Raw genomic sequence first — 18,284 nt, forward strand, 5'->3', positions numbered from 1 at the left:
GAAGCAGCAAGCAAGCTGTTCCTAGGGCAGGACCTCAGGAAAAGGAGATTTGATGGAACATTCCCCTCAACACAAAGCCAAACACAATGAAAAAGAGACACAGACACACAAAAAAAGTCCTATTTGCTAACTCAGAGCTCACCAGAACAATCAGTTTCCCTCAATTTCATTTATTTCAAGAAAAATCTGATAATTCATCAGAAGTCAGAATTCCATTCCCCGTTTTCTTTCCCAAACAGGCAAATGAATCCCCTTTCCAACTGCATGCCAGAGTGGAGCTGTTCCTAATTGCACTGGAAGCTTTTCCCCTTTCACCTGCCCACTTTGCCCAGTCTGTGGTCAGTCTTGGGGTCAGCAATGATGGCCTGCACAGCCACGATGGCTTCGTTGATTTTGGTCTGCAGCTCGCGCAGCTCCTCGATGTGCAGCAGGCGCAGGATCTGGGCAGCCTCGTTGATGACAGCATCTGGGGAGGGCAAGAGAGGAGCTGCAATCACCCAGCATTGTATCCAGCATTTTATGCATCATTTCCAGCTCCCAGGAGGGATTTAAGGAGGTTTTAGTGCCCTGCTGGTGGTTTCCAGGGTGGAAATAGAGAACAACGTTCCCTGCTGCTGGAGAGGGATGGGGTGGCCTCCAAACCTTGCCCACCATCTTGCAGCCCAGGGTCAGGGAAGGAGGGAATCATAAAGATGAAATGTTTTAATACAAAAAACCAAAAATCAAACCAAACTGAAAACAACAGCAACAAAAAAAAAAAAAAAAAAAAAAAAAAAAAAAAAAACCCAAACAAAAAAATTCCCCCCCCCAAAAAAACCCACAAAAAATTCCCCAAAACAAAACAAAAAAACCCAAATAAAACAAAAAACCCCACCAAAACAAAAAAACCACAAAGAAGCAAAAAAACCCCCGAAAACCCGACCCCCCTCAAAAACCTTCCATAAACACAAAAAGATTTAATTCACAACCCCTAAAAAAAACCTTAAATTAACATAAAAATAAAATATACAAACAATTTATAAACAATAAACTTATACTTCTATAATTAGAAATAAAAATATGCATTAAATAAATAAAAACTATCTTAATAAAATAATAAAAAACCTATAACCTAGAAATATAATATAATAAAATTTAAACATTTTAATGAAATTTATAATATAAAATATGATTACATAAAAGAAGAATTTAAATATAATAAAAATTTATAGCATAAAAATAGAACTATATAAAATAAATTAAAATTTCAAATATTATATAAAGTATATACATGTAATAACAACTTTATTAATTTAAAATATCCACATTACAATAAAAATAAATAGAAATAATAAATTAAAAAAACAAAAGGCTGGGTTGGGCTGGAAGGACCTTAAGGATCATCTCATTTCAACCTCCCACTCCAAAGTCGCTGTGAAACATTCCAAGCAGTGATTTAAGTAATGTGGAGCAGAAGTGAATCCTGTGGAGCCCCAGGTCACCTGGCTGGTTGTTCCTTATCAATAACCCATCATGTTTATCAATAGCCCATCAGGTTTATCAATACCCCACCATGTTTATCAATAGCCCACCATGTTTATCAATGGCCCATCATGTTTATCAATGGCCCATCATGTTTATCAATAACCCACCATGTTTATCAATAGCCCATCAGGTTTATCAATACCCCACCATGTTTATCAATAGCCCATCAGGTTTATCAATAATCCATCATGTTTATCAATGGCCCATCATGTTTATCAATAACCCACCATGTTTATCAATGGCCCATCATGTTTATCAATAACCCACCATGTTTATCAATAACCCACCATGTTTATCAATAGCCCACCATGTTCATCAATAGCCCATCAGGTTTATCAATAATCCATCATGTTTATCAATGGCCCATCATGTTTATCAATAACCCACCATGTTTATCAATAACCCACCATGTTTATCAATAACCCATCAGGTTTATCAATGGTCCATCAGGTGATGCCCACCTGAGGTGCCTGGATGGGGTTCTGGGAAAGAGGAGGCAGCTGCAGTGCTGGGAGCAGCAGAGCTGTCCTCTGCTGGCAGCAGCAGGATTTACCAGCAGCAGGATCTACCAGCAGCAGGATCTACCAGCTGCAGGATTTACCAGCTGCAGGATCTACCAGCTGCAGGATTTAAAAGCTGCAGGATCTACCAGCAGCAGGATCTACCAGCTGCAGGATCTACCAGCTGCAGGATCTACCAGCTGCAGCATCTACCAGCTGCAGGATTTACCAGCTGCAGGATTTACCAGCTGCAGGATCTACCAGCTGCAGGATCTACCAGCTGCAGGATCTACCAGCTGCAGGATTTACCAGCTGCAGGATTTACCAGCTGCAGGGTCTACCAGCTGCAGGGTCTACCAGCTGCAGGATTTACCAGCTGCAGGATCTACCAGCTGCAGGATCTACCAGCTGCAGGATCTACCAGCTGCAGGATTTACCAGCTGCAGGATTTACCAGCTGCAGGATCTACCAGCTGCAGGGTCTACCAGCTGCAGGATCTACCAGCTGCAGGATCTACCAGCTGCAGGATGCATTCCTGGGGCTGCATGAAAAGCTGTTATTTCAACAGATTCCAACCAGATTGGAGTGAGGCTTTGCTGTTCCAAACCCAAACTGCTCAGGGATGCTCATAAATAACCAGCTGGGAGGGAGGAATTCTTTCCACTGCAGGGTTTTTTAGTGGCCACATCAGCTCTGGATTTGACAGTAATAACTCTGTCAAAGGCAAACATTCCCATTTAAAAGTCACATTAGGAGCAGTGCTCACCTCCCGTGTCAAATCCAAGAATGTGCTTTTCCAGAGCAACAGGCAGACCCTGGAAAAGGAAAAAAAACCAACTGTTAAAAATGTCATTTAAATGTTTGGTGAATCAAATCAAGTACTGCAGCAGGTACTGGGGAGAAAAGATGGGTTTTATTAGACAAAAATGTGTGAAAAGTTTGAAAAGTTGATTAAACCACTCCCTTTGTGTCCTGAAACACCAAACCCTGAGAATTATTACAGAAAAATCTTCCTGCTCAAGAATCCCTCAGTGGATACACAGTGCCTGCATTCAATCCTTAAAAGGCCAACAGCAGGACTGGGAGCCATCACCCAAGCCTGCAGCTTCCCAGGAAAACAAAACTGGGCTTTCTTAGAAACTTCTGCCTTTCAACAGCTGCCAGCCTTTGAGCAGGGGCTGATTGCAAAGAGCTGCAGAAATTCTCTGTAATCAAGTTTTGCTGAGCTCACAACATCCCCAGAAGCATCTGCTCAAGTGTTAAGCTTAGGAATAAAGGGAAATATTCCATTTTCTTAACATTTTCTCTATTAAAACACTCCGAGGCAAAATTTATTGGTGGTTATTTCTGAGCATTGCTCTGTTTCCTTTGTCCAGCTGCAGAGGAGTGGTCACACTAAATCTTTACTCAGGGAGCTTCAACATGCACTTAAAATTAGATTTAAACATTCCAAATCTCAGAATTTGCTTTTATTACCCTCAGCAAGTTTTTTTTTTCCAACATTTGCCAAAAGCCTTGCATTTTGCACAACAAAACCATCAGAGTTCAACACCATTAATTTCTGCAGAGATGGGGGCTGCAAAGCTTTTAGACAGTGAAAATTTCCTTTTAAAGGCTTTTATAGACACGGCAAAAAAAAAAAAGATTCTGAGCTGATCAAAACACACATTAAACACAAACTGCTGGCTGCAAGTCATTTGCAAAAAATGGGGTTTTATAGTAAAATCTATATTCAACTGCAACCTTAAAAACCCATCTCCACTGTTAAAATTGGTGATCAAAATGCCACTAAAGCCACTTCAGAAAGATTCCAGAAATATCAGACTTCCCACAAGGATTTTCTTTAAGGACTGAGGTTTGTCCTTAAGGTCCCTGCCAGCCTGGGGTGTTCCTGAGGAAAAAAATTCTCTTTTTTTTTGTCTTTTTTTTCCCCTCTCAGTTCTTTGTGGATGAATTCCCCAAGGTTCCCCCAGCGTCACCTGGCAGCAGGAAATTCCTCACACTCCCTGAGTCTGATCCTTTTTGGGAAGCTGCCTTTGGAATCCTTCAGCCCATCCTACAACAAACTCATGATCCAAACAGGGAATAAACTAAAAAAAGAGCACCTTTACATCAGGAACTACACACACAGCTTCACTTCCAGCCTCATTCCCTCCACATCTGATTTATGAATGCTGCACAAAAATGTGGATATTTACAAATCAGTCAAAACCTGAAGAATAAAGCTAATTTTCCTTTTTTTTTTTTAAATTCCCAACCCAGCCATCCTCTCTGCTTTGGAGATATTTCCTTTTTTTTTTTCCCCTGGCACAGGAAGATGTTGATGGTCCTTCCTGGCACAGATTTTCCTGCTTCTCACCACTCCCTTTTCTCCACACCCCTTGGAATGTGGCATTCCTAAGGAACAAACACTCCCAGGTTATCTCCCAGACAGAGACCTCTCAGTCCTGCTGATGCTTTGAAGATCCATCAGAAATGAACAATTCCCTGGGAGAATAAAGAAATAAATAAAAATTCCCTGTTCCTCCAAGAAAATCCCATTTTGATCCCAGCTGTGCAGCTATGAAAACAACAACTAAAAGCTGCTTTTTATTAACATTACAGAACCTTAAAATGAAGACAACAGGCTCAGCTGCTTTCCTATTTTCCTGCTCTTTGAACAGTTTTATGGATTTGAAGGTCCAAAGCTTTGATTAATAAATAAGTAAATAAATAAATCATGGATTGTTGTAAGCAGCTGCCAAAAAAATTTGAAGGAATTTGGGTTCTTTGAGCAGATCCAGCTGCTTTAGCAGGGACACTCACACTCATACACCTGCAGGGCAGGTGAGGCTGCCTTTCCCAGCTCTGACAAATTCTGGAGAGATCTGGAATGATGAGGAAATCCCAAACCAAAAACCCCTGGAACACCTTCCTAACAGCCAGCTCGTGGTTAGCAAAGAATTCTGCAAAAATCTGACTTTAAGGGCAGAAATTTCCTTCATTGCTCTTTTTTGGGGGGGGAAGAGAGGAGGGAGGAGCTGCATTTCCAACATCTCATTCCTTGAACACATATGAGGTGTCCATATAAAAAAAACCACTCCAAACAAGGAATATTTCAACTTTATGCAGCCAACACTGGTAATTCCAAGGAAAATCCAGGTCATGCATTTCCCCCTCACACTACAGGCCTGCTGCACTGAACAGTCAGGATAATCCTGTGGAAAATCACTCAGGGAAGAGCTTTTCCATGATTTCTCACACAGGTGTATTTGTACTGACATGGAACAAACCCAGCTTTGTGTCCTGCTCTCCAGAATGCCCCAGATCTGCTGGAATCAGCATGGCTGGGAGAAATGAAACTTCCTCCATCCTCCTAAATGAAGTGTTGGAACAGGAGTGGTTTTGACTGAGAGGACAGAGCTTGATCTTCATTAATTAGCATGGAATAATGAAGGCTGGCCATGGGTACAAACCTCCTTGGACTGGCTGGCTTTGGCTATGGCATCCTGTGTCAGGCGCTCCTGAACCAGAATCCGAATTGCCTGGGAAAAACATGGGAAGGGGACAGGAATTAATTCACATCCTGAGGCATTTCTCAGGAATTCCAAGGGAAAAGAGCCAAAATTATAACCTCAAATCCAGTTTTGTGACAGTTTTTTTGAAACTTTTCCAGCCCTTAAACCTTTCCATTTAGGAATAATCATGGCATGTAGGATCTCACCCAGGTGACAGAACCAGAAGTGACAAGGACATTGATTTTATACCATTAATTCCTGCCCCTCCTGGGACAGAAGCTGCAAAATACAAGGAATAACTTGGAAAGCTTGGGAGTTTTAGCCTAGAGAAAGGGAGGCTCAGGAGGGTGACAGGAGGGAGAAGCCAGGAGGGGTTCAGGGAACAAGAGACAGGACAAGAGGAAATGGCCTCGAGCTGTGCCAGGGGAGCTTTAGGTTGGATATCAGGGAAAATTTCTTCCTGGGAAGGGTGGACAGGCAGTGGAAAGGGTTTCAAAGGGGTGGAATCCTGAAGGGATTTCAAAGCTGTGTGCATGTGGCACTTGGGGACACGTGGCAGTGCTGGCAATGGTTGGGCTCGATGGTTTCAAGGTGTTTTCCAACCTAAACAATTCCATGATTCCAAAATGAGCTGATCACAGCCCCAAAGCAGCAGCACCAATCTTCTTTCCCTGACTTCTCACACCTTTAACTCTGCAGCAATGCAGCTCCTCTGGGAAGGAAATGCTGAAATTGGGAAGGAAATGCTGAAATTGGGAAGGAAATGCTGAAATTGGGAAGGAAATGCTGCCTGGGGAAGGAAATGCTGAAATTGGGAAGGAAATGCTGGAATTGGGAAGGAAATGCTGAAAATGGGAAGGAAATGCTGAAATTGGGAACGAAATGCTGAAAATGGGAAGGAAATGCTGAAATTGGGAAGGAAATGCTGAAAATGGGGAGGAAATGCTGAAAATGGGAAGGAAATGCTGAAAATGGGAAGGAAATGCTGAAATTGGGAAGGAAATGCTGCCATTGGGAAGGAAATGCTGAAATTGGGAAGGAAATGCTGAAATTGGGAAGGAAATCCTGTGTTAGGAAGGAAATCCTGCCTGGGGATGGAAATCCTGCCTGGGGAAGAAAATGCTGCCTTGGGAAGGAAATTCTGCCTTGGAAAGGAAATCCTGCCTGGGGATGGAAATCCTGTGTTAGGAAGGAAATCTTGCCTTGGGAAGGAAATGCTGAATTGGGATGGAAATCCTGTCTTAAGAAGGAAATCCTGTGTTAGGAAGGAAATGCTGCCTTGGGATAGAAATCTTGCCTTGGGAAGGAAATCCTGTGTTAGGAAGGAAATGCTGCCTGGGGATGGAAATTCTACCTTGGGAAGGAAATGCTGCTTTGGGATGGAAATCCTGCTACCAGCATCTTTTAGGAGGTGCTGAACCACCTCCCCCATGCAGAGAAACCTGGAGCAAGGCTTCCCAGGCAGGCTTGGAAAAGACTGAGAGCAGAAAGGAATTAATTTTAGCCTTGGGAACAAGAGCAGCCTTGACTTTGACAATCCTGGTGCTCATCTGTTTTCCCTGGCTCCAGCACATGGGGTGAAATCTTATCAGAGCTATCAGTTACTGATACCTACAGCTCCAAATGCCTCCAAAAATAACTGCAGGAATACCATGCAGGCAGATTTGCACAGGAAAGAAGAACTGGCTCTGTCAAACACATTGCTCAGACTCTCCCTGATGAGCAGCCAGAAGTGACAGAAGCAGCTCTGTGTTTCTCCCCCCAGGATTTCTCCCAGTTTTGGTCATGATTAAAGTTGAGCTGGTACCAGAAAGTTGTCACTTAAATACTTCTAGAAATCTGTCACTGAAGGAAGTGGCCTGGACAAAGGAATGGTTGGATGGGGAGTTTAATTCCAGCAGTGAAACCAGACCTTGTGGAAGAGAATTCCAAGTGCTTTTGGCATTAGGAAATATCCAACTGTGTCCCACAGATGCTGTCTGATCAACTTGCCAGGTTTAAATGAAGAAAATGGGATCTAAATCTCTGGCCAGATGTCTGAGCTGTGCCTGCACCCTCTGGCTCTCCCAAAAATCCACTCCTGAGTGTCCAAGCCTGGACAGGGAGCAGAAATTCCCTGCAAACCTGCTTATTGTGGGGGAGAATTAAAGAGTTTGACATTTTCTAATATCATCATCTCAACCCCAAAAGCAGCTTTGCATTGCTCCTGGAATGGGGATTTTCACTGCAGGAATCCACTCCTGCTGGAAATAAAAGCAAGAAAATTCAAGCTGGCTTTGCCCAAATCTGTCTGAAAAAAAGAGATGTGGAAATAAAAATATATTTATGCAGAATCATACACCAAGTAAAGTTTGCTTTACTGGGTGTATAATTCTGCATAAATTTATTTATGCAGAATTATAAATTCTCTGAAGTTTCCTTCAAAGAAGATCTGAAGGAATTTTGATAAGAGCTGAGCTCATTCAAGCTGCAAATGCTCAGTAGCACCACACCCAGGGTCTCCTCTCCCTACCTGAGATTCCTTTTCACTCATTTTTTTGTGGGGTTTTGAGTGGTTTTTGGTAGGGGGTATGAGATCTCCATGCTCCTTAAAGACTGAAGAAAAATATTTTGGGAAGGGAAAGTAGGAAACCATACTGGAGAGAAGGAGAAAAAATGGATGGAATAACTGGAGGCTGAGAATTCCTTAAAAAACCAGTTTACCATAATTCTCTTCCAAGAGTTACAGACTTACACTAAATAAACCTCAATACCCACAGCTTTTGGTTTCTCTAAAATAAATTTAGCAAATATCACAACTATTGCCATGAACAGAACTTTATGGGGTTTTTTTTAAAGTTAAATGCTTTTATTTTTATTCCAAACCAAACATGATCAAGTAGGAACTTGGGATTTTATACTCTCATCAATAATGTATTTTTTATTTAAAAAAAAATACAGTATGGGCTTTACCCCAAATCTCTAGAGTTTCACCAGAACGTCAGAAATATTCTTAAAGGCATAAAAAAGATGGTTTAGAAAATTAATTAGCCTATTTAGGGCACTTAAAGCCCATAATTAGTTGTCAAAACTAAATTAAACTGATTTCAGTAATGACAAGGAGTAAACAGTTCATAGAATCAAAAGAAAAAGGAAATTTTTAACAGTGGTTCCTCCCTTGGATGCTGTTTTAAACCCTCTTTGGCATCACTAACTTTTAAATTTCCAACTTTCTCTAATTTCTAGCACAGGAACAGAACTTTCTCCTTTGAGGATGTTCCTTAAGGAACTCAGCTAAAATTGTTTACCAGGAGAATTTCCCTGCATGAATTTCCATGAATTGTGTTCTTATCTGCTTGAAAAGACACAGAAATGGTTTTTTTTTCCTATCTTTGCCTAAAAACTCCTGATTATCAGTAACTGCACCTCAGGCTATGAACACACACCAGGCACTGGGGAAAAGAAGGAAAAAAGGAGGTGGGGAAAGTGTGAAACTCACCTTGAGCATCACCAAGTAATCATCATGTCTCTGGATCTGAAGCAGATTAGCCAAAGCCATCACTCCAGCCTTGAAATCAGGATTATTCACTGGAAAAAATCAGGATTATCATTAAAAAAATTATAATTTATTGTGGTTTCACAGATTCCAGCAGGCAGAACTGGCTCCCTGACTCCACTGGCTTGCTCCTCAGGATGGACAAGGCAATTCCTCAGCATCCTTGAGGTGTTCAGAAAAAAAGGATGTGGCACCTGGAGACATTATTGAGTGCTGAATGTGGCAGTGCTGGGTTCATTGCTGGGCTCTGTGATCTTAGAGGGCTTTTCCAACCTTAATTCCAGAATTCCAAGGAGTGAGGAAACAATTGGGCAGCAGAGGAATCAGCACTGGGCTACAGAGCCTGTAATTTGTTTTCTTTTATTTGAAAATAAAGCAAATTACAGGCAGATATTGTCTTCTGAACATTCTTTGTACATTTTATTGCTTTCTATCTTTTTATCCCTGCTGCTGGTGAGGGCAGATCAATCCCTGCCTTTCTGGAGATGGAGGAATGGAAGAATATTTGGAAGATTTAGGGTTGATTTTTAGCAGCTCTTTCTCACCACTTGCATTTATTGTGACTGTGCCTAGCAGGAAAAGAAAAAATAATTAAAATTATGATGACAGAACAGCTGGGCAAGACTGAGCCAGGATGAAATCCCTGACAGCATGGAAGTAACCAGCCTGCCACCATGTTTCCTTGGATATTTTTATTTTTTTAGGCATCTTGCTACTTCTCCCTCACTTACAATCAATAATTATGATTTACAGAGCAAAGCTGTTCATTTAAATGTTCAGATCTGCATTCCTAAAGCTTTAATTTAAAATCTACATCATAGGATGAACCAGCTGAGGAACACCCAGGCCAGGGAGCACATCCCCATCCAGGAGCTTGTGGCACACTCACCATCCAGGTTAATCAGTGGCTCTGCATTTTTTGCTGTGTTGTCTGCATTTTTAGCACCATCAGGGGTGGAATCCTTGTATTTATCAGCTGCAAAAGGAGGAGGCAAACACAAAAAATCGTCAGCACTAATGGCAAAAAAAACTAACTCAAAGTTTAGCAAGGAGCTGTGGTGTTACAGCTGGATTTTTGAGGTGTGGTGATTGCCCAAGAGCCTTGTGGGATTATAAACTGAGATTTCTGGGTTTATAAACTGGGATTTTGGAGCTCCCCATTAATGATTCCAAATGCTGCCACTCCTGTGAGCTGCTCCAAGATCTCCCAGCTGCAGAGAGATCCCAGGAGCAACCTCAGAGCCTGCTCCACACTTTCATTTAGGGCAGGATCCTCTTCATTACAGCCTCACCCCAGAAGGCTGAACAAGTGTTGGAGCCCTGGGAATTGCTGAGAATTCCAGACTTTCTGTGCTGCCAGGCCCTGACCCCCAAGAGAACTCTGCACTGACCTGAGACTCTGGAGAAGCTTCCAGAATGGAATGACAGAACTGGGATTGTGGGTGTGGGGTTTGAATACAAATGTGTGACATCAGAGGGTGAGAAACTCAGAGTTTAAGGTTTTAGAAATAGCAATAGGTATAAAACAGGATGGAGGTTTTAGGGAGGCTGATCCTCCTTCTTCACCTCCTTCTCCACGGGTTTGGGTGGTTTTGTGTAATTGGATAAAAAAGTCCCCATGGCAGCCATGGTTGTTGGTTATTGGGTCAAAAGTGAAAATAATTGAGGTGTCATTTCTTAATTGGACACCTAAATTAATTGGACACTTAATTCTTAAGTTTATCCTTAAAAGACCTTGTAGAGAGAGAGAGAGAGAGAGATGGGGCTCCATTTTCAGTTTGTTGGAGTGAAGTGCTGCAGAACTCAGGGTTGGTGAGACTGTGACAGAGATCAGAACTGATAAACGTCTCAGTCCCAACAAGAAACACCATGATGCCTTGTGCAGGCTGCCCCAGAGCAGAGGCTGGATGGAGTCCCAGAACAAAGCAGGGATTTATTCCAAGGATCTCCTCCATGGACCCACCTTGGGCAGCACCAGAGCCCAGCCAGGGCTGCACCCAAGATGACCCAAAATGGCCCCAAAATGCACGGCCGGGCACGGGGTCTCTCCCTGGGATCAGCTCTGCTCCATTTGCACCTTGCAGTTCATTGTCCCAGCCCAGCTTTAGCCCAGGCACTCCCACCCTGCTTGTTTTTCTCTCTCCAGCCCACGGGGTTTGTGCTCCTGGGCTGAGATTTGGCTCATTTGTCCTTGGTGCCCAGCTGGAGCAGGAATTGTTTTGTCTCCCTGCTCTGTGCACAGAGCTCATCATCCCCTGATATGAAGCCCAGACCTACACACTAAAGCAGCACAGAACCTGAGAAATAGAAAAGCTAAACCTGAGGCACCATCACTGTCCTGCAATTTAATCCCAACCCTGGCAAAAAAGAAGCAAAGACTCAGCAAAAAGCTGCATCTCCAGATCTGCCACTTCTAAAATCCATCAGTTCCTCTGCCTCGAGCAGGGATCAAGAATTGGGGGATGATGTTGGTCCTGATGAGAAAATAAAACATTTCCAGCTCAGGGTTTGTTTCACAGCCCACACTTGGGGTTTTCCAAGCCTTTGGAGAATGGAATCTCCTGAACTCCTCCTTTTTCACACAATCCCAAGGAACAGGCAGCTCATTTTGCCCATCATGAGGGACTGAGAATCACAGCACAGGTGTTTGTATCCCACCCCTGCTCTGGGCAGAGCTCAGCCCTGCAGGAATTAGAGGAAATGGAAAAGCAGCACCTTGGCTGTTGTTATTTTGCCACCAGTAATTACATTTGTATTCCCACTCTCTCCATAAGGAGATGGAACTGCTGTGACTTGGGGAGATTTAACTCCATTTTTTCAGAACTTTGTCCTGGTTCCCAAGGGTTCCACATCCACTCCTTGTTAAAAAAAAAATAAATGGGGGTCTGAGAATAACTTCTCTGAATAAATGTAGTACTAAATATAATGCATTTCATTCACTTCAGAGGAAGTTCTCATAAAGGCAATCCCACAGGGATAAGGGGGTAAATATCTACAATGGGATTGGCTCTATCCAGAAATAAAATAAAATAACAAATGCAATCATGCTGCTCCAGTCCCATGGGAGTTGAAAAGAAACAGTTCCTCTGAGCAGGGGGTGGAAACAAGCACAGAAATTGTGGTTTATTTTTTAAAGAAGTGAAATATCCTCTTGACACCGTCTGGTTTTGATGAAAACTTAAAACCAGTGTGAATTTCTGCAGGGGAAGGTGTCCCTGCCTACAGAACTCGGTGTGTGCAAGGGCATTGTGACATCACAGCACATTTGGTGACACTGTGGGGGTGACAGCTCCTGTCCCCACGCTGCAGAGCTGCAGGTGCCACACAGGGATGGCCTGAGCAGGATCCCAGAGGGATGCCCAGCCTGGAGGAGCTCCTGCTGGTGGCCTTTGGGTTCAGCTGTTTCTACCCCAGCAGCACCCCCCGCTCCTGCCCACCCTCCTGGGCCACCCTGGTGTGGGATGTGCCCCAGCTGGAGAAGGGCAGTGCCCCCAAGGGCACCACCATGGCACAGGTGCTGTACTGGAGCATCCCAGCCCTGTGCCTGCTGCTCCTGCTGCTTTTCCTCAGCAGGAACTACTGGAGGAAGGTGAGGGGGCCAGGAGCCCATGGGGACAAGGAAGGGCCTTCCCAGACTGTGCCCAGCCCCAGCAGGCACAGGTGGGTCCTGGCCACTGTGGAGAGAAGCAGGACAGGCTTAACATTCCTGGGGATTGCAATGAGATGGGGTTTAAGGGACCTTCCAAGCCACCCCATTCCATGATTCCCACACCAGCTGCTCCTTGGGGCAGCCCTGAGGTGCCTCTGGCCCTGTCCCCCTGTGCCTTCCAGAGATGTGGCAGGAAGCATGGATGCTCCTGCAAGACCTCCAAGCTGCTCTCCAAGCTGAAGGAAGATCCTGACTTGCTGAAGCTCTACCTGAAGCACCTGCAGAAGTGCAGGACATCCTTTGTGGAAGTGTTCCAGGTCAGGATGGATGGGGCTGGATATGGCCCTGCCCAGGGGGTTGGACTGGAAGGTCTCTACAGCTTCCTTTCAATCCAAATCTCTCTGTGATTCTCCAGAAAAACCAGCAAGAAAATACAGGAGGGCTTCAAGGAGGAGGAGAAGACACATTTGGCTGTTTGCCAATAAATTCCCAGCTGTAGCAGGGATCCCAGGAAAGCTGGGCAGTGGATGGAGCTGTCCCAAGCACAGGGACAGCACAGCTTTGGCAATAAAGGTTGCAGGTGAAACTGTCTCCAAGGTGAATGGAACATGGAATGGACCCAGGGAACAGAGGGAGTGACCCCACACTGCTGCAAAGCTCCTCCAAACCAAAATTCCTCCAACCAAGGGGAAGGAATTCCTGGCTGAGATAAAATTCCCAGAGAAGCTGTGGCTGCCCCTGGATCCCTGGCAGTGCCCAAGGCCAGGCTGGATGGGGTTTGGAGCAGCCTGGGACAGTGGAAGGTGTCCCTGCCTGTGGATCCTTGAGGTTCTTTCCACCCAAATGGATCAGAATCCCCATCCCCCTCCCATTTTGAGGTATGAAATGGATTTCCTCATACCATTATCTCCATACTCCAGCCTCACAGCCAAGCCAAGCAGCCAATCCACAGTTTCCTGTCGTTCCTGTATTTTGAAGGGACAGTTCACATCTTTCATGTACTGGGGAGGAAAAAAAAAAAAAAAAAGAGAAAAAAAAAAGAAGGATTTTAGTGTGAATCAGTTAGCAACACAGAACTGTTGCCACTGTTGTCACTTTCCCACAGAAAATATTAATTAACAGGAGGTGTCAGTGTGAAATTCCTGCTGTGGCATCTGATCCGTGTTGGAGTGTCCCAAAGCACCCCTAGCTCGAGTCTGACACCTGATAATGGAATTTTATTTTTAATGAATGTTTTTTATTGCCAGACTGGACCAAAATGTCCTTGCTTTACTCTCTGCTCATGTCACAGAGCAAAAGGAGCAAGGGAAAGGGGAACAAACTGGAACAAAGCCTTCCCACCTGGAATGAAGCCACCTAAGGCTTCCCCAAACCAGAGCATCCCCTGGAGCAGCAGAAGTAAATTTCCCTTTTTTAGGGATTTTGTCCAACAAGAGAGGACAAAACCAGGCTGAGTTTCTGTCCCAGACCACGAGATCCAGCCAAGGCTCCCAAAAACCAGGACATGGGGACATCCTGTCATGTCCCTTTGCTGCAAGGACAGGAGTGCCACACAGCTGGGAAAAGGAATTTATGCCTTCCAGGGGATGGAAAGCAGGAATTCCCCGGGAATGATGGAGAGGACATTGTCACCAAGCCAGGAAAGGCACCACAAGAGCACCAGCAGCCAGGAATTCCAGATATTCCCATTTAACTCCAGGATATTGGAATAATTCACTGAGCAAAGCAAGTTTCCAGGAGGGAAAAAAAAATTGGGATGGATGGGCACTGGGAATTACAGAGCAAGAGGAAAAGCTCAAGAGCTTTGTGGTGGCTGCAAATGCTCAGAGATCACCCAGAGTCCATCTGGATGCAGAAAATCCATAGGAGTCCAAAAAAATCCATCTGGAACCAGAAAAATCCATCTGGATTCCCCCCCCACAAAAAAAAAAAAAAAAAAAAAAAAAACACCGAAACAAAAAAAGCCAAAAAACCCCACAAACATCTGGATCCAGAAAAATCCACCTGGATCCAGAAAAATCCACCTGGAGTGGCAGGAGGTGCAGGGATGAGATCCCCCCACATGCTGGCAAGGCCTGCAGGAGCCTCATCCACCTCCTTTTGGGACAGGAGGGGCATTAATGCAGAAAAGAATTGTTTATTTGCAGTTAGTCTTCTTTCTGCTGCAAGAGCAGAATCAAATCAGGCAAATAAAAAGAAAAAAAACCAGTTTAGGATGGACACTCCACCTATTAAACAAACAAAGCTGGGGGAAAACCATGCACAGAATTCCCCCACTGTCATTAACTCCCCCAGTTTGGCTTCAATAATACATTTGAATTCCTAGAAATGTAACAGGACAAATATTCAGAGTTATTTATTGTGCTGCACAGCCACAGCAGCTGGGAAATATCATTTCCAGCCATGTCTGGAGCAAGGAAATACCTTCTCAAAGGATTTGGGCCAGTCCTCACTGTGGATGTTCCTCAGATTCCCTCGGTCCTCGATCTTGTAGTGTCTGATTTTCTGGTCCTCCAGCCAGACAATGAAATTCCTGAACTCTGTTTCATCTGTGGGGAGGAGCAAACACAGCAGGAGTTCAAAAACAGCTGAAATTTTCATCTGATTCATACAAATCTTGATGCCTCTGAGCACTTTTCCCATTAAAACCCTCATATATATATATATTTTTTTTTTTTAATATGTATATATATACACACACACACTTATAAAACTCATTTATTGGGTTATAAATAAATATATTTAGTGGGTATATATTTATAATATACATGTATTTATGTATTTAGTTATTATATAGTTTAGTTAGCATATGTTTTATATTTATAATATATATTAACATATTTATTTGGTAAATATTTATATATCTATAATATATTTATCTATATTTAGTTAGTATATATTTATATCTTTATAATATATATTTATTTATGCATTTAGCTAGTATATACTTTAGTTAGCATATACTTATGTATTTATAATACATATTTAATTAGATATTTAGTTGGTATATATTAATTTTAGTTAGTATATATTTATGTTTCTGTAATATATATTTATTTAGATATTTAGTTGGTATAAATTTATTTCTGTATATATTTATATATCTATAATATATATTTATTTATATATTTATTTGGTATATAGTGTTAGTACATGTTTATTTGGTTAGTGTATATTTATATACTTATTATATATTTAGCATATATATATATATTAGTTAGGATATATTTATATATTTATTATATATTTATTTATATGTTTAGTTAGTATATATTTATTTTAGTTAGTATGTATTTATAAATATCTATATTAGTGGGTTCTAATATAGAACCCCCTTTATTTATTTATTTATTTATTTATTTATATTATACATGTTTACATATATTTATGTATATTTTTATATAAAGTCCTACTATATATAATATATAAAAACCCCACTAAAACTGTGCATTCTCTGACCAAAAATGAACCCTGAGTGTTTTTCATTTTCCAGCTGACTGACCTCATTAAAGGCATTAGCCAACAGATTCTTTTTATTGGGAATATAATTATAATTTATGGAGCACAGAAAGAAAGATGAAAAACCAGCGGAGAATTTGAGTTTCCAGTTCTGTTTTCAGCACAAACACGGCACATGCAGCACTGATCCCCAGTTCCTCTCAAACACACTGCATCAGTATTGAGGCTGCACATGTTCTCCATTCACGGCTGACTCCTCTCGACCCAAAATCGCTTTTTGGGCGCTGGAACTCCACAGTTCCCAGGCTGTGGCACACTCAGGGATGTCCAGGCTGGGTGACACGGGAGGTGACAGCTCCGGGGTGTCACTGCTCCCCCAAAGCCCAGCTGGGCTTGTTGGCTCAGGATGAGCTTTAGCCACGGAATGGTTGGCTGGGAAGGGAACTTATCCATCCCATCCCATGGATCCCATCTCATCCCATCCCAGTCCCATCCAATGGATCCCATCCCAATCCCAATCCTGTCCAGTCCCATCCCATCCCATCTCATGGATCCCATCCCTTATCCCATCCAGATCCCATCCCATGGATCCCATCCCAATCCCATCCCATCCCATGGATCCCATCTCATCCCTTATCCCATCCCAATCCCATCCCATGGATCCCACCCCACTCCCATCCTATCCCATCCCAATCCCCGTGCAGCCTCCCCCGGTCCCCCCGCAGCCCCCTCACCCCTGCAGTTGAAGCCGGCGGGGTTGTGGTAGTCGAGCGCCGAGAGCTTGCGGCGGAACATGGTCCCGGTTCCGGTCCCGGAGCCGGTCCCGGTCCCGATCCCGACCCGGATCCCGATCCCGGTGCCGGCGCCGCCTCCCCCGCCCAGGCCGCGCCAACGGCACCGCACGGACCGGAACGAGGGAAACACCCGCCCCCTGCGTGGCGTTCTGATCGCTTATTGGTCAGCGCGCTGAGCGGCGGCTATCTTAACCAATCAGAGAGCAGCACGGGCTGCCGGGAGGGGAAGTGGCCGCTCTGCCTTGGGTATGGACACGGCGGCGGAGGGGGCGGGGTCTGTACATGGGGGCGGGGTCTATGCAGTGGGCGGGGTCAGTGCGAGGGGGAGGTATCAGTAGGAGGGGGCGGGGTCTGTGTGAGGGGGCGGGGTCTGTGTGAGGGGGCGGGCCTTTGGTACGGTGTCCGGCCCGTGGGGAGCTGGGGTGTGCTCTGCGCTGTACTGGGAGCTGTACGGGGGATACTGGGAGCGCTGAGCTGTACTGGGAGCACTGAGCTGTACTGGTAGCGCTGGGAGCTGTACTGGGAGCTGTACTGGGGATACTGGGAGCGCTGAGCTGTACTGGGAGCACTGAGCTGTACTGGGAGCGCTGGGAGCTGTCCTGGGAGCTGTACTGGGGATTACTGGGAGCGCTGAGATGCACTGGGAGCACTGAGCTTTACTGGGAGCGCTGGGAGCTGTCCTGGGAGCTGTACTGGGTGTACTGGGAGCGCTGAGCTGTACTGGGAGCACTGAGCTGTACTGGGAGCGCTGGGAGCTGTACTGGGAGCTGTGCTGGGGATTACTGGGAGCGCTGAGCTGTGCTGGGAGCTGTGCTGAGGAGTACTGGGAGCACTGAGGTGTACTGGGAGCTGTACTGGGGATACTGGGAGTGCTGAGCTGCACTGGGAGCACTGAGCTGTACTGGGAGCGCTGGGAGCTGTACTGGGAGCTGTGCTGGGGATTACTGGGAGCGCTGAGCTGTGCTGGGAGCTGTGCTGGGGAGTACTGGGAGCAGTGAGCTGTACTGGGAGCTGTACTGGGGATACTGGGGGCGCTGAGCTGCGCTGGGAGCACTGAGCTTTACTGGGAACGCTGGGAGCTATGCTGGGAGCTGTGCTGCTAGGGTACTGGGAGCGCTGAGCTGTACTGGGGGATACTGGAAGCTTTGTGTTGTACTGGGAGTGATCCAGCTGTACTGGGAGCTGTACTGGGAGTTTACCTGGGGCATACCACGGGTGCTGGGGCTGTACTGGGACCCCTGGGAGCTGTACTGGGAGCACTGAGCTGTACTGGGAGCTCTGGCAGCTGTACTGGGAGTGCTTTACTGGGACCATTGAGCTATACTG

General features: G+C 44.6%; 1 protein-coding gene across 1 annotated transcript; it reads right to left on the reverse strand.

Moving 5' to 3' along the window:
• Positions 1 to 154: 154 nt before the first annotated feature.
• RTRAF (RNA transcription, translation and transport factor) lies at positions 155 to 17,083 on the reverse strand. Its single transcript, XM_059850659.1, has 8 exons — positions 16,899 to 17,083; positions 15,130 to 15,254; positions 13,607 to 13,706; positions 9,946 to 10,032; positions 9,000 to 9,088; positions 5,480 to 5,548; positions 2,791 to 2,839; positions 155 to 466 (listed from the first exon to the last, which is right to left on the reverse strand). Exons 1-8 carry the CDS (start codon positions 16,957 to 16,959, stop codon positions 312 to 314), a joined length of 735 nt encoding a protein of 244 aa, XP_059706642.1. The 5' UTR covers positions 16,960 to 17,083; the 3' UTR covers positions 155 to 311.
• Between the last annotated feature and the right edge of the window lie 1,201 nt (positions 17,084 to 18,284).

This window comes from Haemorhous mexicanus, chromosome 6, assembly GCF_027477595.1.
Source record: "Haemorhous mexicanus isolate bHaeMex1 chromosome 6, bHaeMex1.pri, whole genome shotgun sequence".
In the NCBI taxonomy this organism is placed as follows: Eukaryota; Metazoa; Chordata; class Aves; order Passeriformes; family Fringillidae; genus Haemorhous; species Haemorhous mexicanus.